This window comes from Oncorhynchus mykiss, chromosome 6 (genome assembly GCF_013265735.2).
Source record: "Oncorhynchus mykiss isolate Arlee chromosome 6, USDA_OmykA_1.1, whole genome shotgun sequence".
Classification (NCBI taxonomy): Eukaryota; Metazoa; Chordata; class Actinopteri; order Salmoniformes; family Salmonidae; genus Oncorhynchus; species Oncorhynchus mykiss.
The window spans coordinates 63291685-63307063 of record NC_048570.1 but is presented as its reverse complement, the minus strand read 5'-3'; the positions used below and the strand labels follow the sequence as shown (position 1 = coordinate 63307063).

The following is a 15379-nucleotide window of genomic DNA, read 5'->3' as shown; positions in this document are numbered from 1 at the left end:
ATACAGTTTTATATCTTTATGATTGAAGCCTGAAATGTGGCAAAAGGTCGCAAAGTTCAAGGGGGCCGAATACTTTCGCAAGGCACTGTATATACATATATATATATATATATATATATATATATATACGTATGCTATAGTGGCCTCCCACAAATATACACCAGCTGTTGCTTTGCCAATACTTAAATCATACAGTATCTTATTAGATTAGAGGTTGACCGAATAATCGGAATGGCCGATTAATCGGTCATAACAATCTGAATTTTTGGGCACCAATTTGCTGATTAAAAAAGAAAAACAATGTTTATTTTTATATACCTTTATTTAACTAGGCAAATCAGTTAAGAACACATTCTTATTTTCAATGACGGCCTAGGAACGGTGGGTTAACTGCCTTGTTCAGGGGCAGAACAGATTTTCACCTTGTCAGCTCGGGGGATCCAATCTTGCAATTTACAGTTAACTAGTCCAACTCAATAACGACCTGCCTCTCTCTCGTTGCACTGTTACGCGAATGTAGTAAGCCAAGGTAAGTTGCTAGCTAGCATTAAACTTATAAAAAACAATCAATCATAATCACTAGTTAACTACACATGGTTGATGATATTACTAGATATTATCTAGCGTGTCCTGCGTTGCATATAATCTGACTGAGCATACAAGTATCTGACTGAGCGGTGGTAGGCAGAAGCAGGCGCGTAAACATTCATTCAAACAGCACTTTCATGCGTTTTTCCAGCAGCACTTCGTTGTGCGTCAAGCATTGCGCTGTTTATGACTTCAAGCCTATCAACTCCCGAGATGAGGCTGGTGTAACCGAAGTGAAATGGCTAGCTAGTTAGCGCGCGCTAATAGCGTTTCAAACGTCAAAACGTCACTCGCTCTGAGCCTTCTAGTAGTTGTTCCCCTTGCTCTGCATGGGTAATGCTGCTTCGATAGTGGCTGTTGTCGTTGTGTTGCTGGTTCGAGCCCAGGGAGGAGCGAGGAGAGGGACGGAAGCTATACTGTTACACTGGCAATACTAAAGTGCCTATAAGAACATCCAATAGTCAAAGGTTAATGAAATACAAATGGTATAGAGGGAAATAGTCCTTTAATTCCTATAATAACTACAACCTAAAGCTTCTTTCCTGGGAATATTGAAGACTCATGTTAAAAGGAACCACCAGCTTTCATATGTTCTCATGTTCTAAGCAAGGAACTTAAATGTTAGCTTTCTTACATAGCACATACTGCACTTTTACTTTCTTCTCCAGCACTTTGTTTTTGCATTATTTAAACCAAATTGAACATGTTTCATTATTTATTTGAGGCTAAATAGATTTTATTGATGTATTATATTAAGTTAAAATAAGTGTTCATTCAGAATTGTTGTAATTGTCATTATTACAAATACATTTTTTTTGTTTAAATCGGCCGATTATCGGTATTTGCTTTTTTGGTCCTCCAATAATCAGTATCGGCGTTGAAAAATCATAAATCGGTCGACCTCTATACTAGATGACCTTTAAAGTGAAGATGTGCCTTGCTCTGCAGTTTGGCTGTGCTCTCCAGGCTTAGTGGTGGTGTGTGAATGACAGCCTGGCCAGACAAAACCATGATAGGATGATAAGACTGGGTTGGGCAGAGGAGAGGGTTCCTATGGAGGTTGCGCAGAGCAGAAAGGGCTTTGTCACAGAGCGTCATTTGAACAGTCAGGTCAAGGTTGAGTGATTTTCCCTGATGTAAACACACAGCTTGCTGCTCCCAACCAGTGACTTGACTACAGAGTCAAAAAAAGGGCACAGCCAATTCCCTTCCTTTCAGAGCAATGGAAGTGAGGGATGAGGTTAGCAGCCTTGTATAGAATGTCCCTGAGAGAAATGTCCACAATAATAACAGTGGTGATTTCCTTAAGAAAACTGGACAACCACACTGTGTTACCTGGAGACAGGGACTTAAGTCATTCATAAACACAGTTAATTGATTTTCATAAATCCTCTGGCACTGGCCTTTTAATGATCTCAAAGCCTAAGACCAAGAGGCATGGAGAGGCAGCCTTTAGTTATTATGCCCCCAGCCTCTGGAATTGCATGCCAGAGAACCCGAAGGGGGCCGAAACTGTGGACATATTTTAAAGAGATTTTAAAACACATTTTTAGCTTTTCTTTTCCTTAGTGTGCTTTTTAGTTGTTCAGTTTGTATAATTAAAAATATATCTTATGTTTGTTGTGTAGTAAATATGTGACTCACCTGTATTCAGTCTTATGTAGCAACATTTGAAAGTTTTTTTTTACTTTGGTAGAGACTCAGAGCTACAAAAGAGACTCAGAGCTACAAAATTGTATATCATAAACTGCATTTGTATTTATTTATTTTATTAATCCGTTATTTTACCAGGTAAGTTGACTGAGAACACGTTCTCATTTGCAGCAACGACCTGGGGAATAGTTACAGGGGAGAGGAGGGGGATGAATGAGCCAATTGTAAACTGGGGATTATTAGGTGACCGTGATGGTTTTAGGGTCAGATTGGGAATTTAGCCAGGACACCAGGGTTAACACCCCTACTCTTACGATAAGTGCCATGGGATCTTTAATGACCTCAGAGTCAGGACACCCGTTTAACGTCCCATCCGAGAGACGGCACCCTACACAGGGCAGTGTCCCCAATCACTGCCCTGGGGCATTGGGATATTTTTTAGACCAGTGGAAAGAGTGCCTCCTACTGGCCCTCCAACACCACTTCCAGCAGCATCTGGTCTCCCATCCAAGGACTGACCAGGACCAACCCTGCTTAGCTTCAGAAGCAAGCCAGCAGTGGTACGCAGGGTGGTATGCTGAGGAACAATGGGGAAGTAATTCTGCTGTGAAAGTTGATAAACTTGTAAACTCACTTTTGAGAAAATGGCCTTTGAATGTTTTGGTATCTAGTGAAGAGCTCTTCTTTGTCTACACCCATTCAACATCATTCACACCCTCTTAAGCTTTAGCCCCACCCATCTCGTTTCCCCCTCGGAGCATTCAGAGCGCACACTTGACGCTCTGGCCAATGATTAGTTTACCTCTGGATAACAGGAAAACAGCCTAACCAGCCCCGCTGGTAACAATTTCGTTCCGCTTTTTTGCCGACGTTTACTGACACCGGCCATATTCAACGGGTGTTGTACACTTTAGCTTAAGACATGTAGCTAGCTAGCTAGGAAAAAAATTAACCTAGCTAAGTAAACAACGTGTAAGATAAAACATATCACATAACGTTAGCTAACGAGCCAGCCAGCTAACGTTAGCTAGTTAAATAACAATGAACATAGTGCCAAATCATGTCGTTACTACCCTGCATGAATCTGCTGGGAGCTAACCAACCAGGTTCAACGTTAGCTAGCTAACCTCTGAGATACAGCTTTTTATTTTCATTGTTATTATAACTTTTTTGTCTGAATTCTATAAATAAAGATTGATTTGATGATAAATAATCTGTATGATAATAATCTGAAGAAAACCCCTTCACACCCATGACACCGGCTCTGAAGGACAAGCACAGGACAGTAATAATACTGTTATATATTCCACATTATATCATCTGTCACAATCAGTTTGGACTGCAGACAGAGACAGTTTACCTCCGGGACATTGTTGTTCTCCAGCGGCACGTTGAGGTCAGAACGCTGCTGTTTCCTGGGATGCTCTGCACCGTTGGTCATCTGTGGAGGTTAAACCAGGGGTTAAACAGGGACCAGCGGGCAACAGAGAGTTAATAATACATTTCCAAGCAGACAGTAGAAAGAAAAAAAAAGGACCGGTTCCTTAGGGAGCTACAGCCAACAAACATTAGTAGTAAAGTCTGATACATTTCTCTATGGTCAAGGAAAAGATAATAGTTGTAATGGGGGGTAAAAAATAAGGTCATGCTATTACTAGACATGAATTGAGATCAGTAACACGTGTTTCTGTAAAATTACACACACACACACAATAACATGTTGACTTGAATATTGCTATTGCCATGACAGTTCACATTTACTTAGCAAAGCATGACAAAGATGATGAAATTGCTCTCATTTCATATTTACATAACTCAACAATCCTTCTTTTTACATTGACAGCACCGCACAAAGTCCTGATTAGTATTCAACATCTACACAACAGCTTGAGCACACAGTAATTCATTAAGAATCATGTCCATTTGTTTGACAGGATAAAACAAATCTCTGCCCTGAGGAAGGAGGAAGGCTCAAACCTAAATCTGATGTTTTCAAACACTTCAGTGAGCCTTTAATCCCAGTACCTGAACGCTGAAAGCATTTAGCAAAACATTTACAACTGTTGAGTAAAATCACAAACAGTCACCGAATTTAACCTGGGCAGTAGATTTTTTATTTGTTGTCGTCAGTGACTGTTCCTGCACAATATGTGCTTGCTTACAATATAATCCAGTTATGTGACCAGTCCCATTTCTCTCCAACACAGTAAAGAGAACACACACAACCACAAGCATACACACATGCACACCACGATGGAGCAGGTGTGTATCAGCATGCTGCCATCCCATACTGCAGGGCACACGCTCAGGCTCTCCCCACACCTCACCATCTGGCAGGACTGGGAGCGAGAATGGTAGAACACAGAGGAGCTTGGTGGAGGACAGGAAGAGGCGTGTGTGTGTGTGTGTGTGTGTGTATGTGTGTGTGTGTGTGTATGTATGTGTGTGTGTGTGTGAGGCTGGATCTGAATGAGGGCAGTGGGCATGCGAGATGGGAGAGGGGAGCTCAAGGTGTCTGGCTGTGGCTGGGGGAAGGGAACAACCTCACTAGCTGCACTATAGCTAAAATGCAATAACCTGCCTGTCAACCACCTCACACATAATAAATATCCCCCTGTCGCAAATCTTGGTTTAATGGCTGGGGGGCAGTATTGAATAGCTTGGATGAATAAGTTGCCCAAAGTAAACGGCCTGCTCCTCAGTCTCAGCTTTTAATATATGCATATTATTATTAGTATTGGATAGAAAACACTCTAAAGTTTCGAAAACTGTTTGAATGATATCTGTGAGTATATCCAAACCCATATGGCAGGAAAAATCCTGAGGAGAAATCAAAACAGGAAGTGAGAAATCTGAGCTTTGTATGTATTCAGAGTCCCCAATGAAATCCCTTTGAGATATTAATGATGATGCACCGCCTAGGGGTTCCACTAGATGTCAACCATCCATAGAAATTTGAATGAGACTTCTACGGTGTTGTGGGAGTGAATGAGAGCAGAATCTATCAGGTGTCTGGCAGTCAGCCATTTTCTGATCACGCTTATTCCTCATGGTATCCACTTGCGTTCCATTGCTCATCAAGACACGAAGGAATACTCCGGTTGGAACTTTATTGAAGCTGTATGTTAAAAACATCCTAATGATTAAATCTATACTTAGTTTGAAATGTTTCTTCGACCTGTAATATAACTTTTTGAAGTTTTTGTCCTACGTAACGCTGACCAGAATGAGCGTTTGGATATTTATACCAAATGCGCCAACAAAAGATGGTATTTGGACATAAATAACGGACATTATCGAACAAAACAAACATTTATTGTGGACCTGGGATTCCTGGAGTGCTTTCTGATGTAGATCATCAAAGGGAATATTTATCATGTCATTTCTTGTTTATGTTGACGCCATCATTGCGGCTATTGTGACGTTTACTTCTGAGCGCAGTCTCAGATTATTGCATGGGTTTCTTTTTCCGTAAAGTTTTTTTTAAATCTGACACAGCGGTTGCATTAAGGAGAGGTATATCTATAATTCCATGTGTATAACTTGTATTATCATCTACATTTATGAGTATTTCTGTTGAATGATGTGGCTATGCAAACTCACTCAATGTTTTTTGGAACTAGTGAATGTAACGCGCCAATGTAAACTCATATTTTGATAAATATGAACTTTATCAAACAAAACATACATGTATTGTGTAACATGAAGTCCTATGAGTGTCATCTGATGAAGATGATCAAAGGTTAGTGATTAATTTGATCTCTTTGTGCTTTTTGTGACTCTGGCTGGAAAATCTTTTGCTGGAAAAATGGCTGTGTTTTTCTATGGCTATGTGGTGACCTAACATAATCGTTTGTGGTGCTTTTGCTGTAAAGCATATTTGAAATTGGACACTGTGGTGGGATTAACAACAAGATTAGCTTTAAAATGGTATGAGATACATGTATGTTTGAGGAATTTTGATTATGAGATTTTTGATGTTTTGAAATTGGCGCCCTGCACTTTCACTGGCTGTTGTCATATCGCTCCCGTTAACAGGATTGCAGCCATAAGAAGTTAATCAGTTCTAATGGCATAGCTCTGCACGAGAATCTGAACATAGCCTGGCAGTACATCTTGTGTCTCCAGCTGTGTTAAACACATGTCGTGACCCCACTCTACGAGGGTGCCTCGGGGGGAGTGGGACACGCATTTCCATTTCACCACACACTGTACAGGTTACACACTTGTGCATGTGTGAAACAGGACAAATATAAGCAGCCCCACGATTTGACCTTTAATGTATAACGTTAGTCTATACAGATGTCCCTCTTACGGCATTGTACCATCCCCCACTCGGGTAAAGTGTAAAGAAGGAGAAGCATGGTTTAAGCGTTGGTTATAGAGCTTCTAAAATGGATACTTTGGTAAATGCCACAAAATCTAGTCATGTTTATCCGGGAGATTAGTGTTAGAGGCATCAGAAACTTTGAATAGAAAAAAATGAAGTGTGAAAATCAGTTTGATCACTCGGTCCTTGATCTAAAATTTGGACGAGAGATTAACGTTGGATTTCTATTCTGAGAACCTTCTCAACACATCACATAAACTGTACATCTGACTTTTCATTCACATAATTTCAATAGAGGAGATTCAATGAGTGTGTATAGAAAATACCTATCAAAATGGCCTCTCCTTCTCACCTGTTCTTGAGCCCACTGCTGTCGCTCCTCCGGGGTGCGGGAGCGAACCTTGAAGCCCCTCTGGAGCTCAGGGTTGTTGTGCCGTGTGGAGGAGGGGAGGTTGAGAGACTTGGGTCTGCTGTCGTGGCGGTGTGGGGTTGGGGTGTAGGGGGCAGACTCAGGCTTGGTGTGGGCCTCAGGAGGGTGGTAATCACTGGGTACACTGTCTTGCACCAGCTCGTCAGGACTCTGGTCAGTACCACCGCTGCTCAGACTACCCATGCTCATACTCATCTTGATCTCTGCCACTATCTGGTCAATGTCCTCCTCCGCCTCCTCCCCCGTCTCCCCCTCCACTACCACTTTACGGCCACGGTATGGAGACCGCGATTCGTGAACCACGGAGTTCCCATTTTCCTCCTCTGGGCCATAGTAGTCCCCAGTGTAAGCAACCCCAGCTCTCACCTCCTCCTCTTCCTCTGTGGGTGGGGGGGACTCATGCAGGACGGCGGCGGGGTGGGGGTGGTGGTCCAGGACGTCGTAGATCTGTTCATCTGGGTCCTGCTCCACCACCTCACAGCGCACCTCCCCCACATCCACCCCACTTTCTCCCTCCACCCACTCCTCCACCGCTTCCTGGCACTCGTCTGTGTCGCCCGGGGGCTCAGCCGGGACGTGCTGCACGGTGCTGGCGGTATAGTCAGCCTCGCCCTCGTTGCAGTCTATGCTGCCCTCCAGGTAGCTGTCATCCTCAGGGCAGTAGCGGATGTAGTAGGTGATGCCCTCATCCTCCTCCGGCAGACCTTCATCATAGTCCTCCTCCTCTGAGCTGTTGTTCACATAGTCAGAGCTGGAGTCTCCATCCAGGCTGTCAGCGTGGTCGTGACGGTGGCCGTGGCAGCCTGCATGGTCGTGGTCATTGATGTGACTGTGGACGTGGCCGTGGTCGTGGCAGTCTACATCGTCGTGACTGTGACCGTGATCGTGACAGCCTGCATGCTCGCGGTCGTGGCCATGGCACTCTGCATGGTCGTCGCTGTGACTGTGGTCATCATGGCCGTGGCAGTCTGGGTGATCGTGGTCATGGCTGTGTTCATGCTCGTGTTGCGGCTCTGGTGTAGTAGGTGTGTCCGGCCGGCTGTCCGTCAGCTCTGGCTCCAGGCCCTGCTGGCGGCAGTAGTGGACCTCCTCCTCCTCCCCCGGCCCCTCCTCCTGCTCCTGGTCGTGCTGCTCTGGGGGGTAGGCGGCGGGGCAGGGGGGCCGGACGGGAGGCTCCAACATGCTGCAGCTGGAGCCGCTGGTCCCTGGCCTCTTCCTATGAGCCATCGCTGGCGCTGGCTGCTTACAGGCCATGCATCTCAAATGGTCCTCAGTCCTACAGAACGCAGAAAGAGAGAACCACACCATTAGAGCTATACTGCTACAGTGCAATCATCACAAACAACAGCTCAATTAAATACAGTGCAGGAAGGCTACAAAGATGAAAAGTTTTGTAAGTGTTATGCCCCCCAGTGAGTGAGCCTAATAGACACAGTGAGAGAGTTAACCACTCTGTTGTCCGACTGTGAAAACCTGTTAGGGCCAATTACAGATGCACTATGACTGACAGGAAGGAAGGAAAGGCACGGTGGGATGTTTAGTTTTTCATCATCACATTCAAAACAAGAAGACGTAGTGAGGGAACCAATAAAGGTTTTTGAACAACTGCTCTACCCAAAATTACAACCAACTAATTTCAGTATTACCACAAAAATGGAATAGGCAAGTGGAAGGGGGAGAAAGTAAGGAACTTGTCTGTCGGCATTGCATTAAAGACCATACTTGGTTAAAAGAAAATTATGAATAAAAAAAAAAAAGGATACCAGGTTCATTTAAGGACCAGAAATTGACAGCTGTGCCATATAGATCGCAAAATAGTTGGGAAGAGATGTTTGATGTTCCGATTCCATAGCACATGGATCTTGAACTGATACACAAAACAACGCAGGATTCAAAACGCAGATTTTTTTTCAATTGAAATGATTATACAAAATTCTTGCAATCAATAGAATGTTATATAAATGGAGGATACAACCATCCCAGCTCTGCAGATTTTGCTGCAAAGAGACAATCATTAGATCATTTGTTTTGGTACTGTCCATATGTAGCTTGTTTTTGGTCACAGGTTCAGGACTGCAGATAGCACTGCTGAGTGGTCTGAAAAGTCATAGTCAATCAATCAACAGGATAATACTCTTAGCAAAAACATGTCTTTAATTTACAAGCTTTAGACATTTTGAGAATAGAAAGTTTTTAAAAGCTTTTGTGAAACACCACAGCACAGAAATCACAACTGGATGGTGTTCAGAGATAGATGGGAGGGGTTGAGGGTAGCTGAAGGATGGGACTAAAAACAAACAAAAGATAACTGTTGTAAAAATATACTGTGTCGGTAAAATGTATCTAGTATTTATAAGCTGGAAGTAGAAACCTAAGTGTTGCTGTCCATTAGTTTACTCAGATTAGGGGAGGGGTGGTAGCCTTAGGGGAAAATAATAAAGGAAAATATTATATTATTTTTTTTTTTTTTTAAATATATAGTATATGGGGGATTGGAAAGGATGCAGACAATTACATTGATGGAAGGCCCAATCTATCTACAATATTAAAGCTGATCTACCCCTTACATTGAAAAAAAAGTATAATAAAATAAATAAAAGGCTTTTAACCACATACACACCCCAGCATCTTACAACTAGCATCGTAGAAGCACTGATCTCAGTGTGGAAACCGTTCCAAACCATCATGTGCACCTCACTGTGGTAAAGATCAGGAGAACTAGTCTGACAAAACAAAGAGTCTGTGCTCTGCGCATACCTCTAAGTTAGGTCTAACTCATCCTAACATAGCATCAATGCCTTTACAAATGGTTGATGCACATTGATTCCCCTGCTGAACACAAAAGCCTCTCTCTCTTTCTTCGAACCTGCGACTGGACACAGGATCTCTTCACCACTGAAAGACCTGATCAATTACTGCTATTGGAGGCAGACAGGTTCTCGAGTAGCTTACCCACACCCACATTTAAGTGCTTACTTAGCACTACTGCATTAGCCTTGGCACAATACAGAACTCTGCTCAATACAACGCTTTGCATTGAGTTGTGTTTGGCCTGCGGACAAACGTCTGAGGCAAGAGAATGAAACAAAGAGGGAGCATGCCTTTACCATAAGCTAATTAGACTTTGACAGTCATACAATCGATACTCAAATTGGAGGTCATCTCTACACAGAGGCCGGTGAATATTCACTCCTAGATCGGGAGAGATTGGCGAAATGTTCAGTCTCACAGAGTATCTGCACTGGTATTGATCTGCACACAGCAGGGTGGAGAAAGGCTCGCCTGGGAGATTTGGATCATTCTCCTAATTCAGATTGCTCGAATCATTGCTAGGGTGCGGCCACGAGGAGAGCTGGGAGAGATTACGTTGGGGTGTTTCTGGTGCTTCTGCACGCAGGGCTCTAAACAAATTCAACAATCTCATTAAAAAGCTATCAAACAGGGAAGGGACGGTATAAGTCACGTGAGAAGCCATTAATAGAGGATGCACACACACACACACACACACACACACACACACAAGGCTGTGAAGACGAGTGCCGGCACAAAAATATTAGATGAGTATTAAAATACTGCGATTTAAAGAGAGAGTGACCTGGTGTCCCACTTTCTCTCCTCCTCTCCTCTATGTTCCTTCCACCAGTCTCATCTCCACCAGTTGCCACTAACAACTGGCTGCTCTCTGAGGGGCTTTTGTTGTGCCTTCCCATTCTTCTCTCTCTCTCCCTCTGCCCATATTGACGTTTTGCCATCACAGGTGATTGCAACAGCTAATTATCCCCACTCCAGCATCCACAGGGAGGCAGAGGCCACCTCCCCACCTCCCTGTCCGTCAGGAGGCTGTGTCTGGCCATGGACGAGGTGTAGCTCCAAAAGCACACATTCACAGTCACAACCCACATTATGGCCATCCATTCAGGTGACTGACTCAGAGTAATACTGCTGATGATGTTGCTAGACAAAGAAGCTGCCCACTGGAAAGTCTATGGGGAGAGCAAGTTCAGACACATGTACAGAACACATGATTCCCCATTCAACCCAGCTTTCTATCGTTATAGTTGGTACAATAGGAAATGTGATAGTTGAAACATGCGGTAGATAACTGACTGGCAGAAACTCATAAAGAGCAACAATAATAAGGCATGGAACTATATGTCTTACCTCTGTCTCTGGTCCTGAGCAGTAGTAGTGTTGAAGAGGGCCAGGCGTGTAGCGATACAGGCGTATTGCCCTGCCTCTTACCCCATCCCCCACCAGCTGCTCTCCTCTACGCTCCTCCCTGCTCCCCCTATTATTTCCAGCATCCTCTAGCAGCCAGCCCAGCCCCGCCTTGCCACTCCCAATGGGCAATTATTGGTGGCTAAGAGTAACTGCCTCCTATGGGTACCAATGACCTTTCACCATGTCTTTGTTTGGTTCTGAATAAATCCACCACATGACCCCTGGATACATCTGTTGACTGAGTGTTTCCACCAAGAGTGTGTATGTTTTACCTCTCCTTCAATGTATTCTGTCTGCCTGGATCGATTTTGTATGTGAAGAGTGTCTGTGTGTCTACCTGTCTACCAATATAATTTCTGAGGTGTGAATCATTCAATCCTCCCAGTCCCCAAATAGCTTCCCAAATTCTCCTTTGTTTGGGCTGGGCCGTATGAATTAGACTTGACAGCTTTTATTGAATTTGAATACATTACCATGTGAATGACGACCTATCACAACAAATACATAAGGAATCTGTCCTACCTGTTCAGGGCAATTTGTATTCTGTCTCCTGGTATACCCCTAATTCAAAATGAAATATAACTCAGAACGATCTACATACCGTTCAACCTTTTCCCCATAGACTACTCCTCTCACAAATATGTCATCCCCTGAACGACACATCACCATGTCAACGTGAATCCAGACACCAGCCAGTGCCACATGCCTATTGTGTCCAAGTTCCAAGTCTCTCTCATCTGATTACAGGAAAACATGTGACAGGCCTGACGACTAAACCCTGGTACAAATCAGTTGGTCTTTCTTGAACAAGCGCCTTAATTAGAATAGTGACAATGAGCGTCACAGTGAGGAAATGACTGGAAAGCGCACAAAAACAGCACGACAGTATAATATACGTTTTTTTCCCATGTGCTTCCTATAATTAGGGCATTCTAATATGCATGCATGTCAAGAGAGGAATATCAAAGCGGTTTCTCTATGGCTGTTCCCTCGTGATATAGGAGCTTATGCAGTATCTTCGTGTAACACACCTACTGTCCATGCCCATGCTTTTCTTAATATGACTTACTGTATTCTACCTGTGGAGGAGGTTAATCTGCTTCTTTCACAGCAGCCCAACCATTCTAACACTTAACTTGACAACAAGGAAACAATAATGTTTATATTCTACTGGATATATTTAAATGACCCTATAGCTTGCTGGAAGTATAGTACGGACAAAATTCAAGCAAGACTGGTGTTAACAGAAACAGTGGCATTGGCAGCGCCTATATCGTATTGCACGCAACAACAGTGAAATGGATCCCAACTAATTGGCCCTAATCACACTAGTAATTGCACTTCAGTGCTTATTTGATTAGATATGTAAAACACCTCCTTTGTAAACCCCAATAGGATGGCTTAATCACTTCCTTTCCAAACAAGCTGCAGTGTGTTTTCGCTGTCCTTTCAGCTTCCATCGCTGTCGTTGCAGCTCTCTGTCCTTTCAACTGGCACTGCATCTGGCTCACATTGCAATAGAGAAACCTATCAGAATATTGATCAACACCCACTGTAGAAAACTCCACTCCACACATGACAGGATCATGTTCAAAGATCAGTCTCACACACCACTGTTCTGTATAGGGTAAAGTATGACCAACAGAAACCCAAAAGAAATGTGTCTATAGACGGGTTAGCTAACAAGTCACGAAAACAATGCGCCTCCTTCAATGGGGCAGAAGGCAGTGTGTTGTTATGGTTCTGGATGGCGAGATAGCTTGCAACAATGACAAGAAGCTTCCATGTGGGGAATCGTAAGTGGCTCGTTTCAGCTAGTTTTATCTTGTTCTTGATACCCATCCGTCATGTTTTGAGGTGTTTTTACTAATGTCACGTCTATGCTAATATTACAAAAAAATATCGCTAGCTAACCAACAACTGTTAGAAAGAATTTGAGAGACATCAAGTGCTCATTGTGCAAATGTACTTGTGGTTTTATAAATATTGGAGACAAAATATAGTTTACATGGTGTCAATAATCTACACCAACCCCGTCTGCTTTGCCCCAAAGTTACACACAACACCGCTCTCTCCTACAGCACAAAGAAACAGAGGTGTTAAAAGGTTTTATATTAGGTGTATTACTGGGAAGGTTCAACGCGGTTCAAGTAGAAGGTGTTTTGCACCTACAAAAGGATGTTACATACTGAATGATATGAACAGAATGACAGATGAAAATCAATCGTAAAATGGATCAACAAAATCGGGGAATTGCTCCTGAGAGTCTTAAATAAGTAGGCGCATCATTACTCCGACCACTGTAATGATTCCTACTGTTAGGTTAACAGATGTGTCTCCTTCAATATTTACAGTATTATGAAAAACAGAACGTTTGGTGTGCCTTGTTAAAAGCTGCCCTGTTCCTAGGCACATGCAGACATTTCTTTAGATCCCCAAAACAGGGCCTCCTGCACATCACATCAGACTGCAGTGCTATGATGCATGATTCCAATTTAACAGGCAGAGACGTAATACAATTTGCTAAAGATTTACTGCACCTCCATGCCTGTGTCCATAGGACCACTTTAAGCCATACACTCATATACACTCCACAGAGCTGGGCTACAGAAGAGTTGCCAGAAAAAAAAGCCATTGCTTAAAGAAGAAAATAAGCAAACACGTTTGGTGTTCACCAGAAGGCATGTGGGAGACTCCCCAAACATATGGAAGAAGGTACTGTGGTCAGATGAGACTAAAATTGAGCTTTTTGGTCATCAAGGAAAATGCTATGTCTGGCACAAACCCAACACCTTTCATCACCCCGAGAATACCATCCCCACAATGAAGCATGGTGGTGGCCGCATCATACTGTGGGGATGTTTTTCCATCGGCAGGGACTGGGAAACTGGTCAGAATTGAAGGAATGATGAATGGTGCTAAATATAGGGAGATTATTGAGGGGAAACCTGTTTCAGTCTTCCAGAGATTTGAGACCCGGAGACGGAGGCTCACCTTCCAGCAGGACAATGACCCTAAGCATACTGCTAAAGCAACACTCAAATGGTTTAAGGGGAAACATTTAAATGTCTTGGAATGGCCTAGTCAAAGCCCAGACCTCAATCCAATTGAGAATCTGTGGTATGACAAAGATTGCTGTACACTCGCGGAACCCATCCAACTTGAAGGAGCTGGAGCAGTTTTTCCTTCAAGAATGTGCAAAATTCCCAGTGGCTAGATGTGCCAAGCTTATAGAGACATACCAAGAGATTTGCAGCTGTAATTGCTGCAAAAGGTGGTACAAACCCACAAAAAATACATTTTAATTCCAGGTTGAAAGGCAACAAAATAAGAAAAATGCCTATACTTTCGCAAGCCACTATATACAGTACCAGTCTACTGGTGGCTACTTTGAAGAATCTAAAATATCTTTAGATTTGTTTAACACTATTTTGGTTATTACATGATTCCTTATGTGTAGTTGTGATGTCTACACTATTCTTATTTTTTATTTTACCTTTATTTAACTAGGCAAGTCAGTTAAGAACAAATTCTTATTTACAATGATGGCCTAGGAACAGTGGGTTAACTGCATTGTTCAGGGGCAGAGCGACAGATTTCTACCTTGTCAGCTCGGGGATTCGATCTAGCAACCTTCCAGGTCTCAAATCTCTAGGCTATCTGCCACCCCAGTGTACATTGTAGAAAACAGTACAAATAAAGAAAAACACTTGAATGAGTAGGTGTGTCCAAAATTTGACTGGTACTGTACAGTGGGGCAAAAAGTAATTTAGTAAGCCACCAATTGTGCAAGTTCTCCCACTTAAAAAGATGAGAGAGGCCTGTAATTTTCATCATAGGTACACTTCAACTATGACAGACAAAATGAGAAACAAAATCCAGATAATCACATTGTAGGATTTTTACTGAATTTATTTGCAAATTATGGTGGAAAATAAGTATTTGGTCAATAACAAAAGTTTATCTCAATACTTTGTTATATACCCTTTGTTGGTAATGACAGAGGTCAAATGTTTTCTGTAAGTCTTCACAAGGTTTTCACACACTGTTGCTGGTATTTTGGCCTATTCCTCCATGCAGATCTCCTCTAGAGCAGTGATGTTTTGGGGTTGTTGCTGGGCAACACAGACTTTCAACTCCCTCCAAAGATTTTCTAT

General features: G+C 42.9%; 1 protein-coding gene across 3 annotated transcripts in view; it reads right to left on the bottom strand.

The window, feature by feature from the left end:
- The window catches only part of apba2b (amyloid beta (A4) precursor protein-binding, family A, member 2b), a 72980-nt gene that overhangs the window by 16508 nt on the left and 41093 nt on the right, over nucleotides 1-15379 (bottom strand). For 2 of the 3 annotated variants that reach the window (XM_021607169.2, XM_036980661.1), the window contains exons 2-3: nucleotides 6924-8277; nucleotides 3602-3682 (exon numbers count right to left, since the gene is read on the bottom strand). In XM_021607169.2, coding sequence (XP_021462844.1) covers nucleotides 3602-3682; nucleotides 6924-8255 — 1413 coding nt within the window. In that variant the 5' untranslated portion in view covers nucleotides 8256-8277. Of the gene's footprint in view, nucleotides 1-3601; nucleotides 3683-6923; nucleotides 8278-11162; nucleotides 11312-15379 lie in introns of those variants that run through there. The other variant, XM_021607170.2, reaches the window with a different exon arrangement.